General features: G+C 43.7%; 1 protein-coding gene across 1 annotated transcript in view; it reads right to left on the bottom strand.

Moving 5' to 3' along the window:
* LOC146196236 (uncharacterized) overlaps nt 1-10,793 on the bottom strand; it is a 35,691-nt gene extending 24,898 nt beyond the window's left edge. Inside the window, exons 1-3 of the mRNA XM_084596953.1 lie at nt 10,640-10,793; nt 5,139-5,189; nt 1,139-1,244 (exon numbers count right to left, since the gene is read on the bottom strand). Of these exons, the coding sequence (XP_084453079.1) occupies nt 1,139-1,244; nt 5,139-5,189; nt 10,640-10,793 (311 nt within the window). The remainder of the gene's footprint in view (nt 1-1,138; nt 1,245-5,138; nt 5,190-10,639) is intronic.
* Nucleotides 10,794-22,756: the final 11,963 nt, after the last annotated feature.

The raw sequence follows: 22,756 nt of genomic DNA, 5'->3' as shown, positions 1-22,756 counted from the left end.
TTCTATAAGAAGACCGCAGGCTACAATCTGCTCCAGCCAGCCTTCGAGGTCGTCGTCTGGTGCGTTGTTGTAGGTTGACGGCCTTCAGAGCTAGTGCAGTATAATCGGAGCTGATGCTGCAGTCGTAATCAATGCAGGTGCTCTTATCGTTAGTTGGGTGTTGTTTCACAAGGACCAAATGTGTGCTAGAAAATTTGTCTTCGAAAGCTTTCTCTATGGTCTGCGGTAGACCCTGCAGAGTCGAAGGAAGAGGGCTGGCATCAAGGCTTGCCAGCATACTGGGCAACAGCGCAACTAAAGCGTAACAGGGACGAGACAAGCGCTGACTTTTAACTGGGTTTATTTCATCTTTCAGGTTTCAGTTTTACTAAGGTTTGTGAGGGGTGTCCGAAACAAGAAAGACTATATCTACGAATTCCCCCCAGTTCCACGTGGTTGTGGCAGACGCAAGACTTGCAAAACACTTTTAATTGAGCTGACTTGCGCCCGGAAAGCACTGTACTCAGAGGAGGCGATAGGAGGAAGCCTACCCGGTGGTCGTCGAGTTATAAATCTCCCTGCTCTTTGCATCGCATACAAAGCGCGAAAGCATCGTACCTGACGCACTGAGCATAAACGAACAACCATTCAAACCATACCGCAATTGCTTATATGTAAAAGTCATCTTTTAAATATTTTGGCTCGATTGGTGCACTATACACGTAGAGAACATTAGAAAATTATTCACAGTTCAGTGCGGCTGAATTCATTCGTTAGATAATGGGCTCATATATCATGCGTTAACTAAAACCTCTCGCTCGACTCATGATTGCCCCCTTGCATAATCACGAAAATATGCTCATGCCTCAGGAAGTTTTGACGACCTCATTTTGTGCCGTCATGGGTTCGAATCTCATTTGAGGCCATAAGATTATATTTCTCAATGCTGTAGGTGCGAATGCTGGACGCCACAGTGCTTTGTTTATGTAAACGTTCTAATGCTAACGCTTTGATAAAACCGCACGCTTAACGAAAAAAATGTAGTTGTTCATCATTGTAGTTTGCATTAGATAACGTGAAGGTACTCATGGCTCTTGAAATTTCTTGTTGTTTCTATGCATGAACCCTATTTCGCAAAGAATAAAGGGTAAAAGCTTACACTTGTCCTGTCACAATTTCAGCACTGGCGTCGCATGTAAGTTGCTGACAGGGGTGACTGGAAGACAGGAACGAAGGAAATGAATTTCCTTCATAATGGCATCTGCCTGAAAAAACAAACGTGCTTGAAGCTCAGAAAGATCCCAAGACTACATTAAACGGTTATCATAGCGCAATACAGCATACTCTATATTGTAGCACTTGCTTGCCTAGGCCTTATAACAAAGGTTTGATAAGCGCATTCAGGCGAAGTTTCTATAGATATATATAGGACGCAGGTGCAAACGCTTCAAGTAATACCTGTCGTTAAGGGCAGGGACGAATATGACGCCAACGTCCTCATCCTGCTGTGTCAGCAAGTTTTTTTCTGTTCATCTCACTACACTAACAAGCTTCCAAAAAATGAAATACCTGAAAAAAAAGTCCGTCTCCTAGGGCCTCGAGCTATACATTTGTGAAAGGGGTGTTTTCACGGCTTTGTTTTTCTACATGAAAAACCAACAAACCTTTAAAAAATTTCGCTCATCAGAAAAGCGACCCGCATAATGCGATCCCACCAAGCACCGCATCCAACCAGGAACAACCTAATTCTGGAATGCACAAAGACACCATCGCCTCAAAGAACAATCGTGAGCAAAAATGAAGCGACCAAGGCTTCTGCGGCAGGAGCTGTTGCGCGGCCGCACCGCGCCGCCGCTTGCTGCGAGAGTGGCCAAAGTGGCGCAAAACATCGCCCTCATTCTCGCGCGCTTGCTTATCATCCTGAAAATATCACTTAAGACATTCGGCTAATGTGTCAAAGAGTAAAAATAACGGACGAGAAGGGATAACGGGCTTTCTCGCTGCTGATTTCTAGGTTCCACGGCTCCGCCTAAAGGCGTTTCACCTACAAAAGTAAGCTTTATGTTAAGGACGGTGAATGAAAACTTGACTGCCGACAGGTAGAAATAACCAAATACAGATAATTTGGTTGCTAAAATCAAGGATTGAATAAGTACAAAACATATCAGTAGTCATAGATAGGTGGCATGCACCGCCGCCGCCACCCGATTCAGTTTTTAGTCTTAGACCAATCGATCCGTAGAATTATTCATGACGAAAGGAGCGGTCGCGGCGATGCGCCTTCGGCAATTGCTGAAATTTCCTATTTCCGTTGGCTTTTCAGGATGTAAATGGTGACTCAGAGAAACCGCCTACATGAATCTAGGCGATGCATACGAAAAAATAAAGGCGAAAGTAAAATTGTGGACTCCGGGATTTGGTGATTTGAGGCGCACATCGCTGAAGCGAGTGCGGAGATCTCCGCTTGGTAAACTGAGAGAGTCAAGTACAGTTGCTAGGACACTAAGGCAATGCCCCCTCTTTATGGTCGTGGTTAAGAGAAACGTACATTGCTAAGTGTTCATAACATTGCACTGTTTCACATTAGCAGAGCAAGCCGGCGGCTAGGCGTCACACCATTGACCTGCCGAGTAGTAAATGCATTTTCGCCAAACTTAAGCACTCGTCTACACGCGCGTATTCGTCACGTCTCTCGATTTCTTGCAGTCTGCTACCACCTCCCTTCGGTGTCCGAGAATTTTCATATGGCGGCCCCCATAATAAATTTAATGGAACCCAGTTGTTGATTGACTGGTGATTTTATTTTGCACCGCTGATTATATTTCGATTGGTATCCTCATATGTTTCCTTTTGCTTTTTTCTTATTCCTGAAAATTTGTCTTGTATCCCACTCCCCTCTCTAGCATGAGGGCATTTCAAATAACAAAGAAATAAACAAACAAATAAATAAATAATTATAAAGACAGTTCTCAGATCATCCGATGCTTTTTTTTTTTTAATCCGATCTCTTTTGAACCCAAAACAATAAGAAGGCCAGGCAGATTAAAAATGAACCGCAGAAAGCTGGAAATTGTTTCATGCTGCTAATTTGCTTTAAAAGAAAGCAGACAAATGAAACAGATTTCAGAGTAGAGGGTTCCAAATGCTCTACCCTTCAACACGATTAATTATTTTTCGGGTCGATTTGATCGAACGGATGGTCATTCCTGTCGCGGCAAACCTATCTTTTCTCGAACAAGTGCTGACGCTTCAGAAAGGCACTATGAGCTCGGGCTGGCAGCTCTGACAGCTCGTTCCATTTGCAAGGCTGGGATAAGAATCGAACACTGTCAAACATCGTGTGCCTACATGGTTGGATGAGTTGTCTCGTGAGTCGTGACATGAACACCACATGACCTCGCACTGATATTTCGCACTAAGGCTGGAATAGTTAAATCTATGCCGACCAAACACTTACAGCGGCCTAACCTTTGACTTGGTTTTTCACCTGAGTCGACTTTTGATTTACCTTTGACCGTCCCTAGACCATCAGCCAAACCAGTACTTCTGAACACACTGCCTATGACGTAATCGGGTTTAGTCCCTCATAATATTCTTCACACCACACATCCTTCGCTAAAACACTTACCCTCTTAAAAAAAAAAAAAAATGGAGCATGGAAAATAGCACCGACCATAGTACAATCAACTTGGGTAACTAATAAAGCAACTTCCAGCTCTCAGCTCTGTAATTTTCTAAACAATACTTTTGTATTCAGTTTCCTAAGCCTGCAGCTACTCAATACTAGCCTTTCACCCATGCTCACTTCTTCCGAACTGAACCGGTTGCACTCTATTCGGTCCGAATTAGAGCCGTTGTCACCAATCTAAAACAATCTTCGTCACCTGGAGTCGATTGAATCGCTCCCAGATTCCTTTAGGACACTGTTTAGTGTAGCTCGGTTTTATCAGCCTTCGGTTTCACTGAAGGACTAGATGAGAGCTATTCGCCGTATAACTGAAAAATGATAAGAGTAGTTCCTATTCACAAATCTGGCAACTCAATCAAACTGTAGAACTATTTCCTTTCCTCTGTCACATGAATACCTTACAATCTTCACTAGTCTCGTTAACATGCTAGAATTAAACCATCTTTGTATCCTTCCCAGCATATATTTCGCGAATCATGCTAACGAGAAATAACTACGTATTCACCCAAATGATGTACATCCATTTTTATGTTAACGGATTGTTGCCGACTGCGTGCTTCGAGCGTACTGAAAGGTATTTCATGAGATTAGATTAGTCATCGCCTTCTTATTCGTGTGGCTCAGTCGTCCTAACGGAGATGTTGTAGCGCTGAACTGGATAATTGCACTTCTATCGAACCGCATATAGTATGTCAAAGCGAAAGACGAAACCATTCAAGTCAACTACCAAGCAAGAACGCCTTGCTATTGATCTTGGCTAAATAGTTTTCATTGCCTACATATTACCTTACCTACTTATGTTTCTAGCTTCATCTACTCCTCTTCTGAAGACTAATTTACCCCAAAGGAAATATTTCATTTGATCTGATGTTACTTAACACTGACCTATATAAAAAAAACTTCTAGGAGCTTTATCGCACTCTATCACAAAGGCCATCTATGCATTTACACGTATTGACCACTTTTACAATGTTGCATACCTTGCCAAAACAAGAAGGACTATGCACACCCATTCCAGCATACACATGCGATGGTTGGAACCTCTAATTTCTGCTCTGGTCACTACCACCGAAAACCATAGCTTTAGTATTTTAAACAATAGCACACCTAAGCTTATTTGCTGCTTACACTTTGCATTCGGTCTGTTGCGTATGGTCGTTTTTTGACCACACTTTTTACATGTCTATTTGAATAAAATTTAACTCATATGCACTGGTCTATGCGAGCAAATCTACTGCTTATTTTTGCTATGGGCTGCATATCTATAGTTCAGTGCGGCGATCCGTTGTTTTTGTTTCCCTTAATGACATTTTAGTGATCTTTGTGTTCTTGCTGTCTTCCCATACCATGTTTTCGTAAGACATGCGGGTAAATAAACAATAAACAAATAAAATATTTAGAAAAGCGACTGTAGAAGTACGCCTCTATAAGACGATGACTGCACTTGATCAGAACAATACTAAGACCTTACCTTTACTGTCGACGTCGACGGCCACAGTAATACTCTTAGTTCTTTTTTCCCCTGTGTGATTCAAAGAAGCATATTCAAACAGGGCAGTGAGCCTTTTTCATTTCTTTGTTTCTATTCAGGTCTTCATAAAATAATTAAATGTTTATATAAATCAGTACGTGTGTAGATACGATGCCGCAGTGAAAACCTATGCGACGCCATTATTGTCATCAGAGGTGCGAAAAGCATTTAACTGTTCAACAGTGTCAGGTTACATCATCGCTAGCCTAACTACGCCGACTCTCTTTCGGTCTACCGAGCATTATTCGTACCATCTCACATTGTACAGGGAAGGCGAATAACAATATATTACGTTCTTAGATTTTTTGTGAAAACAATGGCTAAACTAGGCCACGCCCTGGTTAAACAAAGCCGGTAACTACTTCGCGCTGACGTTTCCTACGCTCTCCCCAGCGCGGGTCTTTTAGCCCCCCTTTGTCCGAGGCGCCAGTTCCAAAAGCTGAAGGTCCTCCTCTTTTTCCGTGTTGTTGCTGGCGCCGCTGTCGGTGCTGCAAAGCCATTGCCGCACGATATACCTCAGTCTTGGTACGCCGCAGGTCGGCTTCTTGCGAAACGGCGAGCAAGCATTTGTCCCGTCCATACCGACATACCGCTCAGCGGGCGCCGCAAGCTGCCTTCGCATTACCCACACCACTGCGGCACCATTCCCGCGCACTGGTTTTGCACCATAAGATGTTTTAGAGCGCGTTATAGAAAAAAATTAAGGTTATATATAAGGTGAACGCGAGTACGAACCTAAACAAAATTTCGTGTTTCCGTGGGCTACGTTTACTCCAAAATGCCGCGAGCAGCGCGGACGTCAACATGCGTTCTTATATTTCTGTTGTGGAGGATAATAGCGCGCGGCGTGCAGTTTGTGCACTGTTTTGCAGCCTGCGGGCAACTTCGTGATCAAGGAGCAAGACGTCCTCAAACACGCTAGGGAATACTTGCACTTGCTAATCAGTTGGAGCTCGTCATCGGTATACGCTCAGCAGCATCCATGGCCGTGAAGTCGATTAGTGGCCGTGAATTAGGCATCCTTTGCAGACATAGAGCAAGAGACCCTAGGGAAACTTCTAGAAGGACGAACTGCACAGCAGCTCAATGGTGGCCTCGAAAGGAACGTCTATAACAGTTGTAGCTTGCAGCTCTTCATATAGACCGTTTTATCATGGGCGCTGCCATTTTGTGTATGTGGTGCCATCTAGTGGCCGAGTTGTGAACAACCGCCATGCTGGTATGTGGGGTCCTATTCGCGGAACAGGCGACAAGTAGCGGAAATCGGCATTTTGGAGCTTTCGCGTGCAATTGTTTGCTTTCTGAAAGTACCTAGCTGAAAGAAAAAAAAAATTCTGTAGCAGCGAAGCCATTCGGTCAGAAATGACAAAAATTGTGCTCCTGATCAGGTCAGCTGAAGGCTACAAGCCTGATTACAATTAGTGTGTAACTTTTATGTGGCACAGAGAGGCGGCGGCTCACCACTGGCAGTGATGGCAGCTTTCGATCTACTTTTTATTCTTAAATGATTTCTAGAGACGGCTTACCGTAAAATTTGAGGAAAGAAAGAAAGCGAATGTAGCCGTTTCATGTCACGTTTAGGAGCAATGCTAATCGCGCTAGATTTGTTGGGTCAACCGATCCTTCATATACTCTTTACTGCTTGAGCGGCTACTGCGGAACTTCCCACACCTCCACTGGGGTTCTGTTCTTAAGTATCAATTATCCATTTCGGATCCATTTACTCTACCCTGGCTACTTTTGTTGGGCGACAATCAGGCAGGGTGTTCAAGCGTCCACTACCAGGCAATCGGATTTCAGCATTGCATACATGATTCGACCACCTGTTTGCCGGTATGTGCAGGGAGTGGCGATGACTTGTCAAAAGCGGAAGCTGCTATCCTGCAATTTCTCTGACTGGGCGTTAGTTGCGTTTGTCTGACGCTGCCGTCATGCTGACATTAAAATACAAGATAAAATAGACAAATGATACCTATGGAATAGGGACCTTAAATTATGTCCCATATTGACCTCATCGAAAGTTGCTTTTGTCAACAATTATATAGTCCATTTTTCGTCGCAATGTTTGCTTACTGCAAGCAATCGCTGCTATTCCTATGATCATAGTCCCATTTATTATCGGCAGCAAAATCTTACGAGATGCGTGTTTAAAAAAATATATATTTTAGAGCTGTTTCACTAAATAAGTTGACAACCAATTTATTAGTATATCGTTGTCTTCAAGTGGGACAGGTTCTTTCATACTTGCATTAACCTCAGGTGACTGAATCGAAATAGTTCTTCTTTACCTGGCGGCATCTCGTAAATATTTGCCGCAAGGAATATGATCCGCTTGTTGCCCAAAGTCTGCCGCTGTTGCACGGGTATTCAGTTTTTCCGGTCCATACTCTACAAACACAGTGTTTGGAACTCGCACGAAAGGCTGCCAAAGCGAAACATTTTCAGTTGGGGCTTGGAATTCAGAAGCTGCTCGTCTTCGCCCAATTGAGTGAGTTGCAAGTGGAACAGTATAGAGCAACACACGCGCATACCGCCGCTGTTAATCTTTTACCCTCTGTTATTCATCACCTTTTGGTTGTTATTTTTTTTTTGTTAACGCAAACAACTGAGTAAAAAAAAAAAAGATTGCGTTAACCGCGGCAGCTCTTTGCAGCTAAACTGAGGCCGGCGGAAATGAAACGATCAGGGAAATGAAGGAAAGAAAGGGGCGAAAGAAGAAAGAACAGGGAAAGAAAACACATCGCTCACATCAGCTAATCGGCTTAGATACTTTGCGGCTATTCAAGACACTCTGTGTGCAAAAGACTGCAACGTGTGCCTTTTCTCTGTAGAATGCCCTGCCGCCCCCGCTGCTATCCCCACGTCCCCACATACCAGGCAGGAGGAGCCGCGCAGCGCGTTCCGGTTCGAGGCTATTTTCCTCCTCGCCGCGAAAACGGTCTATAAGGAGTAGGAATATGGCTGCTATCGAAAAAGGTGCGCATTCAACCGAGAGTGACAAACTGAGTTTTCGAAAGCAATACGACGCGACAATAAAAGGAGCGAGGAAACGAGAAGAGTGGGTCAGTGAAGACTAGGAAGCTTCTATGAATTCAATCGCAACAAAGACTGCAGATACAAGAGAGATGACAAGACATGTGCTACTTACCACAATTTATTGAAACCTGGAACGGCTGTCCATAAAACCGTTAGAGAGAAAGAGAGAGAGGAGAAAACAAAAGAAACAATAGGTGATTGATTGCGCACGACTTTACGAAAAGGGCACTAGAAGGGACACAGGCGATACCACAGAATAAAAAATACATCTAAAATCTTTCTTTCTTTTTTACGTACCATGATTGAAGATGTGCTAGGCACCCCATTGTTTCTGATTGTGTGTGCATGTGTCAATTCGCGTGCGATTGTATTTTCTTTTGCACACAACACTGATTTCTTGAAGCCTTTCTTTCTTCCGGAATTCCTTACACTGAAGTGGCAGATTTGAACTTGTTTCATTGTCGTGCGAACGTTGTTTTTGTGCTCTCTAATTAAACACTGATTAATACCGCGTCCCGCTTGCTTGACGTAAATCTTTTCGCACATCAGTGGGATGCTATAAACAACCCCGACAACACAGTTGGCAAAGAGATTTGCATGCGTGGGTTCACATATTCTGCTCTTAGCATTGGCAAAAATAATCATTCGACACGATTATGCGAGCAATTAATTCCAGAATGAATAATTCTGAAAATGCTAAGAGGAACCTGTGTGAACTCAAGCATGCAAATCCTTTTTCCGAATGTATTGTCGAGGCTGTTTATAGCATCCCACTGACATGCCGACAGATTTACTTTTAATTAGAAAGCACAAATGTTCTGTGAAGAACGGAACAAGTTCAAAACTGCGAATTCAATGGAACGTATTCGGGAAGGAAGAAAAGAAGACATGTGCAGCAAGGATTCAAGAAACCAGTATTTTCTGTCAAAGTGAAAACAATAGCACGCGAATTGACAGAGGCAAACAAAATAAGAAAGCTTGGGAGTGTCTGCGTTAGTACCTCTTTTATCATGATACATAGAAAAGAAAGCAAAGCTTTTAGATATATTTTAGATTCTGTTTTAGATATATTTTAGACCCGTCTACCTTCTGATGTCTTCTTCCTGAACTCGCAGGCAATCAATTGCCTAATGTTTTCTTTGCTTTCTCCTCTCCCCCTAAAGGCTATACAAGCAGCCACTTCTGGTTTCGATGACGTGGGGCAAGTAACGCATGTCCTGTCATTTCTCCTGTATGTATGCCTAGCCTTTCTTACTCTTGAATTCTTAGAAGCAATCCACCAAGATGCCCCAAAAAGTGTTTTACTGAAGGAAGTTTTAATAGAACAAAGTTAAAACTTTGGCGATGTGTTGTAGAAGAATTCCAAATCGGCCTAAGATTGATCGTCACGCAACATGACTTAAATGTCATCGTGACATGTAAGAATGCAAAGTATGTTACTCTCTTATTACAGATCTACTCCACCTTGGAGAATTCCCCTAAATATTCGACCAAAATTTTTCCTACTTCGAGTTATTGGTTACTTCGCTCTCACCCTACCGTCTGATCTTCTAACCGTCCTGGTCAGTTCAGTTAGTAGAGCATCTGCCCCGGAAAGGCGGTGGTCCTGTGTTCGATCCTCGGACCAGGAAGAATTTTTCTTTAACTACGACATTTCGGAGAAAGCCGTATGACTTTCCTTTGCAGCCGTATGCTTGCGCTTGGGTGGGAGTCAATGATTATTTACTAGCTCATTAAACTGTAATAATAGTGACAAATTACTATTTTAGTGAGATTGTAATCGAACCCGATCCCATGGGTACAGGATCGCACATGCACCTCTTAGGCCATGGAAGCACTTTCGTGCGACTTCGTTATACATGAGCTTTGGTTCCCTCGTGGTAAATAATATATTAAAATAATGTAGAAAGAAGTGACCGTGCCCGCGAAGTGATATGCAAATAGGAGCTCAGGGTGAATGGATTCATTAATGCTGTCGCATGTTAGTATCAGGGTGGTGCTTAATGTTTCCAAAATTCCAAATTTCTATATCCAACCTAACACGAAAAAGAAATTACAATAAACAGTTAATGCAACGCGAAGAAAAATTGATCTTTATTTGCACTAACCTCCTCACTTTCGACAGCTGTCAAGAGGAGATATGGAAGCACAGAGTCAAGTGAGCAGATGCGATGTGAAAGATGATAACAGGCGGCCGCTGCCGGCCCAGGACAGGACTAAATGGAGGGATAAGAGAAAGACGTTTGCCATTTTGTGGCATTAGGTTGAAGAAGATGATACGATAGTGGATTCATATAATTCATGATTCATATTCAAACACTCCGGTGTGTGAAAAACTGTCAAACCATCGTGTTGCTTGAAATATTAGTCTGCAACAAATAATATTAAAAATAAGGATAACTCACGGCCGTTAGGAGGACACATGAAAGCAGGGCAGCAGTTTGGGTAAGGCAACGACTGGTTACCATTATTTAATTTAGCGCAGTTTTGATGTACGTCCTCTAAATAGTGCGGGCACCTGGTAATAGAAGCAGGATACTTGTTAGTCGCCCGAGACATACCTTATATGCTTTAGGTTAAAAATTTCGTTTTGTAAACCTAGTGAGGTGTTCGCAGGAAGGCCTTCTGTGAAATCTCTAACTGATTTGTGGAAGAGCACGCCTCAGTTTTTTTTTAATGACGCCGAACAATTAGAAGGAGCGGAAGCATTCTTACGTTGAATGCCTGCGTAATCGGACCTAATGCTTTAATTTTAACACCCATGCCACACGGCCATATCGAACGCCTTCGAACTGATAGTCTGTCTACTCAAATGCCTTTGAGCGCTCTCGCAGACGCCGTTTCCATTGCCATTGAGCCAAAAGTCGATTGAGTCGACAGAGCAGCTCCGAACTCTGTATCGACTCTCGAAGGCCTTGGAGCGGAGGCCACATGCACTCTCGGACGCGGAGCTCTCGTAGCAACGCCGTGTTGATGAAGTGAAATCAGAATACTTCCTTACAAAGTGGGGAATTTTCCCTTCTACAACTTATTTTTCAGAAAAATTTCACAGTTCTAGCTTCAAAGTGCTCCGGCAAGGGTATTACTACTCTTGTCAGCGATATAAGACAGCAAACGCCAGCGTTCTCAAAGCTGCATGAATGCACTTTTTTTTTTAATCCATTTGTTTAAAAGAATGAAATTTGTCTCAAAAATAACATTTATTAGTATATCGAATATTATATTTACTTGTAACCTTTGCGAAGTTAAACTTGTAGGCGGATTTTCTGCTTGCCCGCAGTATTATTGGGGGTGAAGGTGGTTCCAAAACACCTAGATGTGCGATGACGATATATTCCTATTGTGATCGAGTTTGTAGTGAAGCAGCGCCACACCTCCTTCGAGTTCGATTCCAATCTAGAATATCGAAGGCTCTCGTCTCAACACTCTGGAAACGAGGCCATGCCACAGAGGTATAAAATAAAGGTTGGTGAACCGCACATGGATGAAACAAAGGATGTCGCTAATTTAGTTTAGGCTTTGGAGGCAATAGATGCTCTAGAATCTATTAGGAAATCTTTCTATGCTGTTACCGGATGCCGTACAAGAATAATTTTTGATAGACTTTATTCGCGAGCCTTTTCCTTTTTCATATTCAAAAAAGTGCCTGCCTGAATCTGGAAGTTATGACAATTGCCTCTCGTTCTCTCATAAGGTGCTTCCCAATGTCAATACCCTTCATTCACCGACGTGCAGATGAAAATATTTTCTTCCCATTTTCCTGCTCACTCGTCCTGGTAACTTTCAGTCTCGCTTCAGCAACATTTCTCATGTTACAATTTAGATTCCCTTCTGCCTGTTTGCTACTGACTTGCTTCGTTTTCTTCACTAAAATCAATCTGTCTTGTAAGAACTGACGATAAGCTCGCCCTATCCAAAGATCTTCGTTCTTATTTTCGAGCTGTTCTTATAAAATAGTTTCGTCCAGAAATTCCGCGCTCCAAAACAAGCCCAGCCAGGTTTTCCTGAACTGGGCAACTTGCCGTTTTCTTACAAGTGGCAAAATTATACACTGAAGTGATTTCTGTTTTCAAACTGTTCTTTCCGCTACATTGTTTTTACTTCGCACTATATTACTATATTCACAGAACAGGGTCCCTATACCATTCCTCCGGTCCAAACAATTGCTACAACAATTTCTTTACGGTCTCGCTCCCATTGTTTTTCTGACAGCGCAATCGCGTAGCAACGTCTAAGTCTACTTTATACCTGAAACAAATTTGGATTAATGATACAGTAACACCCTTTATGGGGCATTGCTGTTATAAATTGATACAAGGAGAATGACTTAGCAGGTGATCAGAATGTGAGCCATTAGCCACAAATATATGAGGTAAAAGCTTAGGTATAAAGTATGATGCAAAAGAAGCTACGTAATCTTGTTCCCTGGGCATTAATACGAGAACCAGACGTGACCACAACTAGTACTCTATTGGCTGGAAAATGTGGCGTTTCTTTTAGACTTGCGCTCAGGTCGCCCAACATAAGGTTGTGCTCTCAGCGCGTAACTTCAGAAAATGAGTTCAGACGTGAAAGTGTTTTTAACTGCTCACCTTGTCACTCTTACGTAAGCATTTTCATCCTGAAGCTCTGCAAGCTCACACCGTTTAATATGATTTCCAGCCTTTCTCGACTTTCTTTTGCCTCCGTACGAACACACTCCTGAAATAAAAAAAGCAGTTGTAAAGTAGCAGGAGTTTCCCTCAATGCGAAAGTTTGATTTCTGTAAGGCTGCAGCTGGAAATAAATTGTACTCGACAATTGCAAGCGCAAATTTGTCAGGACTATACAAGCCAGAGGATATTGCATTGAGATCCTTTAGTACAGTGCTCCTGCAGACTCCTGAAGATCAAAACAGCAACAACCGAGCTAGGACAACTTTTTCTGGACCACAAAAGAGCCGTTCCATTCATTTTTATCCACTGTTGTGGTGCCGCCTACGGGCTGGCTTTTATTTTGCCCGTCTGTCGACATCTTGTGCGCGTACTCTGACCACTACAGGAATGCGGAATACCGCGCCTCTTTTGGTTTTATATTTGGCGTTTGGTTTAAATTGCCTTTTCTCCTTCCTTTTCATTTTATCCCCTGCTCATTTAATAATGCGGCAGCCTTAAACCTCCGTTTCAAGGCCGTGTTCTGAGGTAATGAAAAACGGAGTGCACAGCGCGAGGGGCAGAGGACTGCAAATGGAAATGACAGTGTGCTCTGAAAAATTGCGGCGGGGTGCAGTTACACAAGTGACGGAAATGTCAGCGGCGGGGCCAGACGGTGTGTGAAAAGGGAAACAGAGCGCCGGAGAGGAAGGGAGATATGTTTGCTGTGGCACAATATAGCGTCCGTACAACGTTCTGGAAATGGCGGCAACACGCTTAGAGCGTTCTCTCCCGCCTTGTTTACGTGACCGTGTGGGGTAAGAGCTTCATTCCACAATCCACATTGCTCTGGGTTACGAGGCAGCATTTTCTTGTCGCGAGCGGAGACGGCCGAGAAAGTGCGCCACGTCGGAAGAGACTATAACAGCCCTAACTTCCACTCAATCGTAACCACCGTCGGAAGAAGCTGCTATGGATGAAGCTGCGGCAGCGAGCCTACGAGAGCAGGTCAGCACAAAGCTCAGCAGCAGATCAACAAAACGCCCAACTTTGTTGTACCGTTTGTCGATAGCCTTCAGATTCACAGAAAGTTCTAGACATCCCCCGTAATTTTATTGATAGGCTTAAGCCTGGAAAAGCCTAAGTAGGTCGAAGTAGGCGTTTCCTTAGTTTTTCTTCTTTTATGCCCCTCAACATTTGTTCCATATGTCGCAGGTAGCGGTCGTGTCTCACCTAGGCCCTTGTATATTGCAAAAATATCGATTTTGTGTCTGAGAATTAAAGTTCAATGTCCTCTGATGAGTGCGGAGTGTCTGTTTTGAGTTTAAAATTGTTGTCACTTTCAACTACGAGAACTTGTGTGACAGACTTCTAATCTTAGAACACCAGACGCAGTCCAAGCGCGACTTGGCTAAGCTTTTATATAGGGGACTGTATACAAGCATTTCTATAAAATGGTCGCTTGATATTTTACTTCATGTATTTTTACGGGGCGAGAAGTCAGTGGAGATACACCGCAATGGATGGTGATGCGAATATTTTTATAAAATGCTGCGGCTTATTTAGGCTAAGCCTGGTTGCTCAAGCAACAACTTTGTTATGCTTGGTTACTCTATGTAGCTAAGGCAAGTTAGACTCGTATAGATAGCCTAGTTTACAGAGCGCAAGCTCGTTTAAGCATGGTCCGATATTGTTTGATTTGGTTTAACTTCTCTGTGGCTGTCGACGAACGTCACAGATACCACGACCGGGTCGTGACGACACGAAGGTGTCGAGGGCATTTTGGAGGGAGAGGTGCCAGGACGCGAACCAGATGGGCAGCGGTGGCGGGGAGGGAAAGGGTGTGCAGGGGACTGGAAGAACGAGTGACTCTGTGTAAGAAAGACAATGTTGCCAGTTTGTGGAGATATCCTCCGGTACGAATGAAGTTTGCTAGGTACGTGGAGAAGGAGCAGCAGGTGCGCGAAGAAGAAGCGAGACAGCAGAAGAACAGGAATTATAAGAGAACACCACCGGCTCCACGCGCCACACGTGCGAAGAAGCACGCCGCCTGTACTTAGCGCCTCACCTGAGGTCACATCGCGGCCCCGATTCTCTCAGCTTGACCAGACCATTAAAGCTTATGCTTTAACAATCTCAGCGCACCTTCCTATGTCGCTGCCCGCTTCTTTCTCGTGGGAAAAATACCAGGGGCCAGCGAGCGATTATCCGGATGGAATTACGAAGCAGAACAGATGCATGGCATGACGATGTGAGTATTAGGACAGACAAGAATGAATGTAATTGCTTGCAAGTATGATGATAACCGAAAGAAACCTGGCCAAGGAAGCTTCCGGACCCCAGGCCGTGACAATCTGACTGCCAAGCTGCAGGAATGCATCCAACGGCGCGGGCAGCGGCGATGTCCTCCCGTGTAGCGGCGTATCGGCTCGGCTGGGTCTTATGTTCGTTGTATCTTTTGGCCTTGTCTACACGTTTGGGTGGCGTCTCGTGTTGGGGGAGGGGGGGGGGAGCTCCTCCGGGTCGGGTCACTTATCTCTCACCGTGTTTTGTGGTCGTGGAAGGGGCAAGGCGCTGAGAAGAACGGCGGTGTCGAGCTGGGCCATGCATGGCAGGCTGGACAGAGCCAGACGATGGGTATCAGAGGCTTGAGGCCGACGACGGAAGCAGCCTCAGAGCGATGAAGCTTCTGGCCAGGATGAGAGCGGAAGCTGTTACTTGGCGAGCTCCGCTAAAATGTTACGAGGTGGCAAACCAGTGAAGCCAAAGCCCATGATGGCCAAAAGCCATGATGGGCAGCAATGAGATGAGTTTAATAATTGTCGGCGGGCGTAGCGCGAGAGCTTCTGTTCAAGCCACTAACCTCTTATTGCTTGTCCGTAACAATATTATTGGATAAATCTGAGCCTTACTCATTTTTCTTGCCCTATTAACAAACAGCTGTCTTGCATGAGGCGACTTCCATGAGCGAAAGAGAAATGAGGGCCGGCGCTCCATTGCAACTTCGAGTTATTAATGAAACGCAATGTCACCTGTAAGCTAGTACTTGCCAGAAGCAGGATTTTCCAAGCTTGCAAGGCTTAAAACGGGGAAAAGGGGGGGGGGGAGGGGGAAGTGTCAGGTTATATGTCATGTTCCAGCTACCATCTCCCAGTCATTATAGTTAGAGGTGGCGATCCTTCACACGGGGGATGCACGTGTCCTGTTTTTTTTTTTTTGTCAGTTTGCGTCTACAACCTGATAGAAGCATGCTCATGATTATTCAAGGCTGCGAGGTTTCAAACGGTTCGACCCGGCGATGGATAATTTTTGACGCGACACCGTTGAATGATCCGTGCTGCATAAAATCTGGCCTTGGTCTTGTGTTCGAAAAATCTCGGGCATGGTTGCAGAAGTTGGTAGCTGTCAGCTGTCATGGCCGGACATTGATTAGTATCAGGGTTGTGCTACGTCACGAGACAAAGTGACATGGATGAAAGGTAGGAGCTGCTCACTCGGGCTTCTCAATTCTGATAGGAGGGTGAGGGGAATCGAATCCTCCATGACCCTTCTATTACGAGTCAGCCAGCAATCTCCTCGCGATGCAGGCACTCTCCCACGGCTTCGCTAAGCTAAGCGTTATATATATATATATATATATATATATATATATATATATGCCCAGGGATCTTTGTCATAACCTGATAGCCTACGACTGTGCGCTAAATATTATGTGTGAGAAAACAGAGAGAAAATGAAGGGATTAGGAATCAAGTATTGGCAATTTGCATGCACACGAACGAAGATCGACAAGTTGAGCCCTGAGTGGAAGATACCCTCAAAGGCGTAGCGTAAGTGTTTTCCTCCCCCCCCCCCCCCCCCCTCCCTTTCAATTTATTTTTCGACTAGGGGCTACAGCCTTCTTGCGTTGAAACGTTTCCGAAACGAAATAATGGACAGTTAGGTGAAGATTTCACCGCCATGGCTTGCTTATTGGGATATTCTTGAAGATACTACGCTAATTCTGATGGGCAAATGATCGCTTCTCTAGGGTCTGGTCGAACACGCAGCATCGGTAATCATTGAAGGTAAAATAAAATATTAGTAAAAAATGCACATTTTGTTCAGATTTTTTTTTTTCATTTTAAAAATACTGCCAATCCCTTCAGGGATTTTTACAGGAATGAGTTTGTTTTTTGTTGCAGACATGTAGTCGACAAGGCTTAACATTGTGAAAAAAAATATATATAAGAACACTGGGAAATATTCATACAATGTGACACTCCACTGGAAAAAGGAATACAGAGAATACAAAAACGCATCAAACACCATCACCCTTTCACATTGTACATGTTCATGAGTTTGCAAAAATACAGAAAGCTCCCGGAATGGAAAAAAAAGAACATTAGGTCTTGTTTTCTGACAACACACTTTTGCCAACTAATTCTAAGAATTTCTCGACTGTTGGCTGTGCAGTCACCGTACCGCCTAGGGAGTTCCACTCTCGTACAGCTCGCGGGAAAAAGGAAAACATAAACATGTTATTTGCACAGAAATATTCTTCTAGTGTGAGTTTATTTTGTAGTAGAAGAGACATCTGGGCGAGTTGGTATGGTGACATGATAGAAAAACAGCGCAAAAGACGTGCACGGAGGTGAAGCGCCCGTCCTGTCTGTTCTTCACCTCCGTGCACGTCTTTTGCGCTGTTTTTCTATCATGAGTTTATTCTTGTGACGCGTTTCTCTGGCAGTGGTGAAGGTAATGTAAGTATCAAAACAAACTTTAAACTTGTTATGCAAGAGCATATACAGAAACTTCAGCCTGTGAAACGTCGCACGACTAGCTAGCGTATCAAGCCCGATTTCAGACAGCATCTGCGTCGGTGAGAAGGTACGCCTATATCTGTTGTAGATAAAGTGCACACCTTTTCGCTGGACAGCCTCAAGCGTGGTTATGTGATCTTGCGTATGCGGGAACCATGCAACGTTTGCGTATTCTAGAATTGGGCGAATGATTGTTATGTAGGCCAAAAGCTTGGCTTCCTTTGTGGAATATCGCAGGGCTCGTTTCAAAAACATGAGGTTTCGCATTGCTTTATTTGCCACGTGCTCCACGTGAGCAGTCCACCCCAGGTTGGCTGAAATAATGACGCCTAAGTATTTATGTTCGGTGACGGTCTTCAGCGTGCTGCTGACATGGCCATAATGAAAATTCAGTTTAGATTTCTTTTTCGTTACAGTCATAGAAGTTGTTTTGTCAAAGTTAAGGGCCATTTGCCATTCCGAACACCATTCTGCTATCTTTCCTATATCATTGTTTAAGATTATTTGATCTTCACGGCTTTTTATTTCTCTGTACAGGACGCAATCATCAGCGAACAGCGTTAGTTAGGATTTTGTCTGGTTGGCAATGTCATTAATAAAGAGAAGGAACAGAATTGGGGCTAAAACAGAGCCCTGCGGTACACCAGAAAGGACCGGGACAGTATCTAAAATGTGGTCACCGAGTTGCACAAACTGGCGACGGTCAGTTAAATAGTTGGCGATCCATTGCACTATAGGGCCATCTCCTAATATATAATTTAGTTTTGTGTAACAGTTTAGCATGGCACACTCGATCGAAGGCCTTGGAGAAGTCTAGAAAGTTTGCATCTCTTTGTGTTTGGTCATTTATTGCTTTAGCAAAATCGTGTAAAATCTCGACAAGTTGTGTGACAGTAGACAGGCCGCGCCTGAAGCCGTGTTGGTGAGGGTAAAGGATATTGTTTGACTCAATGAACTCTGTAATTGATTTTAGTATAATGTGTTGTAACAGTTTACAGGAAGTACAAGTAAGAGAAATGGGTCTGTAATTTGATTGGCAAGACTTATCACATGGTTTATGAACTGGTATTATTTTTGCAACTTTCCATTCCACGGGGAGGCAGCGCTCGCGGATAGACTTATTGAACACAAGGCATAAGTACTTGCTCATAGGTTCGGCATATCGTTTGAAGAAGACATTAGGTATTCCGTCAGGACCGCTGCACTTCTTGTCGTCTAGGTTTAACAACAGTGATAATACTCCCTCTTCGGTTACGACTGGGGCACCTATCACGGCGTATTGGTTTCTGTTTTCTTGCTGAAAGCGATGGATAATACAATTGTCAGGTGTAAATACGGATTGAAAAAATACATTAAACGCTTCTGCCTGCTCTTTCTCTTCAAGAGGAGGCAAAGGGTCTGGACGATTTTCATTGTCGCTAATATAACGCTAAAATTTGTAGGGCGATTCTTTTATAAAATGACTAAGTGTTGTACTGCAGTAACCCTGCTTTGCTTATTTTGTCTTTTCTTTCATCTCTTTGTTTAAAGTATTAATCTTTTGGCAGAAGTCTGAGACCGGGCTTGATTTGTTAGAATTTCTTAACCTTTTAATTTTGCGTTTTAAGTGAATCAGTTCTCGTGTAATCCATGAATTGAGGCTTTTTGTGTTCTTTTTTATTTGTGGGGCAAACTGCCTCATGCAGTGCATAGCATGCGCCTTCAACTGTAGCCATATTTCATTGATGTCTGCGGAGCCTTCTGTGCATAGTTCACGAAAGTCAAGGTACTCATGCGCAAGGTAAGTCATGATAGCGGCATCATCTGCTTTGTTAAAGGCATATACACTCTTTGCAGACACACGTTGGCAGATTCTTCCCGGAAATGATAGTGTGCAAAAAATCATATTATGATCAGATAAGCCATCAAGAATATTCACACTGGCCTTTTCCTTCAGAAAATGATCGCTTACAAAAATAAGATCTAAAACAGAGCTTGAAGCACCCTGCACACGAGTAGCCTTGCAAATGATTTGTGTTAGATTTAAAATAAACATGATGTTTACCAGAATGTTGTTTGTTGCCGTGGTAGGGCTTAATAAGTTCCAATTAACGTTTGGAAGGTTAAAATCACCTGTCATTATTATGGCGCTTCCAAGCATATATTTTTGCTTGTACTCAAGAAGCGGCTCAAGATAGGAGACCTCTGCATTTGGGGGTTTGTATTCTGCACCAACGTAGACAGAGCTCTGACATAGCTGAATCTTACACCAAACTGCTTCTACGCCTGGAACGTCTGGCATTAACGAATAGCATATTTCTTGCCTCAGGAGCGCAGCCACGCCCCCGCCTCTAGTTAGTCTGTATTTCCAAACCATGGTGTAAGCCAGGTGGAACAATTTCATGGCTCTTGATGTCAGCATGCAGCCATGTTTCCGTAATGCAAACTATATCAGGGTTTAGGGCAATCAAAACTGCCTCTAGCTCGTCAACTTTGTTCGCGAGGCTACGCGCATTAAGATTAATGACAGTCAAGGGTGTCGGCGGCTTCGAGTTACTCGAGTTGGAGCAACGTCCAGGCTTTCGTTTTTTTTTTTTTTTTCACTTCAACAATGTCGTTGCTCTTCTCGTCCCATCTATACAAGCGTTTATTTATCTTGATTTTATCGTAATTCAGGTACACCTTGTCTTTTTGATCACGGTTTACTTTCGTTTGCTCCCAAAGCTTCTTTCTACCTTCTCGTACACCCCGGGAAAAGTCTTCACCAATTAAGTACCCAGTTTGTTTAAGCTTTGTGCAGTTTCCGAGTATGTTAGCTTTATCTCTGTAGTCAAATAATTTCAAGATAACCGGCCGATGCTTTGAATCGTCAGATGCTTCTTTTCGGCCAAGACGATGGATCAGTTTTAATTTCTGCAGTTTTAATTTCTAATTTTTCTTGAAAAGTTTCTCTAGAGCATCTTGCAGGCCTTGGGGGGTCTCATCCTCTTGCTCCTTAACACCATAAATAATAAAATTGGACCTGCGGCTCCTATTATCATCAACTGTTTTAATCAAGGATACAACCATTTTCTCAAGTTTATCCACCCTCTCCACGCATTCCAAGACCTGCTTTTCTATCTTGCCGACTTTTTCTAGCTTTTTTTTTATCAATTCATCCTAGTTTTTGGTTGGTCACTGTTTTCTCTTGCTCTATCTCCTGGATGTCTTTCGCAACCACTTTCATTTGCTCTTCAAGCGTTTCGGTTAAGGGACCAGGGTTAGTCTCGACGTCCCCCGCCAGTAACAAGAGGGATAGTAAAGGAACCAACATATTAACAAAACATTCAAACTGCAGAAGTGGGCACGGCAGCAAGAGCAGGCAGAGGTTGTTGCTACGAAAAGTTTTGTCGAAGCGTTTTCTCATCTGAATCACAAAAAGGAACGGATTTGAGTTCCGCATCTTGGCAATGCTGCCGCGCCCACTGAAGGGTTCTATGCCGAAGATCTCGCTTATATTGCAGTCCACTGACGTCACAGTCATCGTCCGTGATGCTACCGTTGCTGATAGCTTGGCACTGCTGGGATTATAGTCGACGCTGTCACCGTCTGATGCGCGATGGAAGGGCCAGTCATATTCCCAGATCTCAGGTAGCCGGAACAATTCCATGGAAGCGTAGGATGTCGCATTTGCCTCTGAACAGGGTCCGGAAGATGACAGCAGCAATCCAAGCAAAACCTGAATCACAAAAAGGAACGAATTTGAGTTCCGCATCTTGGCAAAATTCCGCAGTTGAAGCAGCCGGATCGCGCGACTGGCCCGAATTCGTAGCGCATCCCCAGGCGAGCTCGACGTCATTCTTCAGACATTCAAGACTACATTGTTCCGAATATTTACTTTTTACGTCGCCATCCACTGAAACAAGAAAGATGAAATAAAAAAAAAAACACATTAAAATACAGTTGTCATTTTGTCGGTCCAAATGGGGCTAGTTTGAAAACATGCGGAAATTTTAGTTCAGAAGCTCGTCGAAAATCATGACTCATAAAAGATCCATGCCTATATATTAAAACCCTTCAATAAACTAAAAGTAGCGCCAACATGTGAATATCGACACCAGCCCCCTCTTTGACGCTTTCTTTTTTTTTTTTTTTCGAAAAATTTTCCACAAGGCATAAGTTGAGAAAGGGGGAATGGGATGCAGGAGATAGAAAGTTAAAAGAAGGAGTGAAGTCCAGTTGCGCTTATGTATTCGCAGAGGTTGGCAGTGTAGCGATTGTCCATTGTCCACTTCTCATAATCACAATCGCGATTCCACCGCAGGCCCACCTTTATGACTAGCCGTTGTCTAATTGGAGTCGTTGCTGGACACGTCCACAACAAGTGACGCACATCACAGATCTCAGGTGCACTGTCACAGTGAGGGCACCTGTCAGTCACTGGCAGATCTTTATCCCGCCATCGATGTCGTACGGATGGGTCAGAGCTTTCCTTCGACGTTCGACCTTCCCATTGGCATAGGGCCGTCACGTGTTCTCGCTGATAAATGTTCTTGCTTGTTGTGTTGTTTCCTGCTCACCCGCGGTGTGTTTTGCTGCGGCTCGCACCTATTTCGCCCTGTTTGTAGAAAATTCCTTTGTTCGTAATGTCGTGTTGCTCCGCTTTCGGGTGCAGTATACGGGAGCATGGGGCAACCGGTTGTTTAGCATACCATCCGCTAATCGAGATCCGGTGTGGAGGAAGGTTTGGGTGCACCGAAACAGCCGGGTGGACTTCAGCTCAGCACTATGGTGTTTGTAAGTTTTGACGTTTGCCTTTCTATTTTGCTCGTCGCGACCTTATCAACGATATATGGCTTGGCAGTGTAGGTAAAAATGATTCTTTAATCAAAGCGAAGTAGTTCGCAATTTACATAGCCCTGATATTAGTGTCGAGAAATATCATACTCGATATATGCCAGCAAATAACACATGACGGCATGCTTTAGAATAGTGGTAAAGTTTAACCAAAGTTACCTAACTTATGATAACGAAGAGTTTCAATTAGTGTAGTGCCAGTTTGCTCGATCTAAGCTATCCGACAGTATAATTTTATCCTCTAGCATAAAGCTAATTTTCAATCGCAATTGAC

This window comes from Amblyomma maculatum, chromosome 3 (genome assembly GCF_055883805.1).
Source record: "Amblyomma maculatum isolate TAMU_Amacu chromosome 3, ASM5588380v1, whole genome shotgun sequence".
NCBI classification, from domain to species: Eukaryota; Metazoa; Arthropoda; class Arachnida; order Ixodida; family Ixodidae; genus Amblyomma; species Amblyomma maculatum.
The sequence above is the reverse complement of the archived record's forward strand: the minus strand, read 5'-3'. Positions and strand labels throughout refer to the sequence as shown.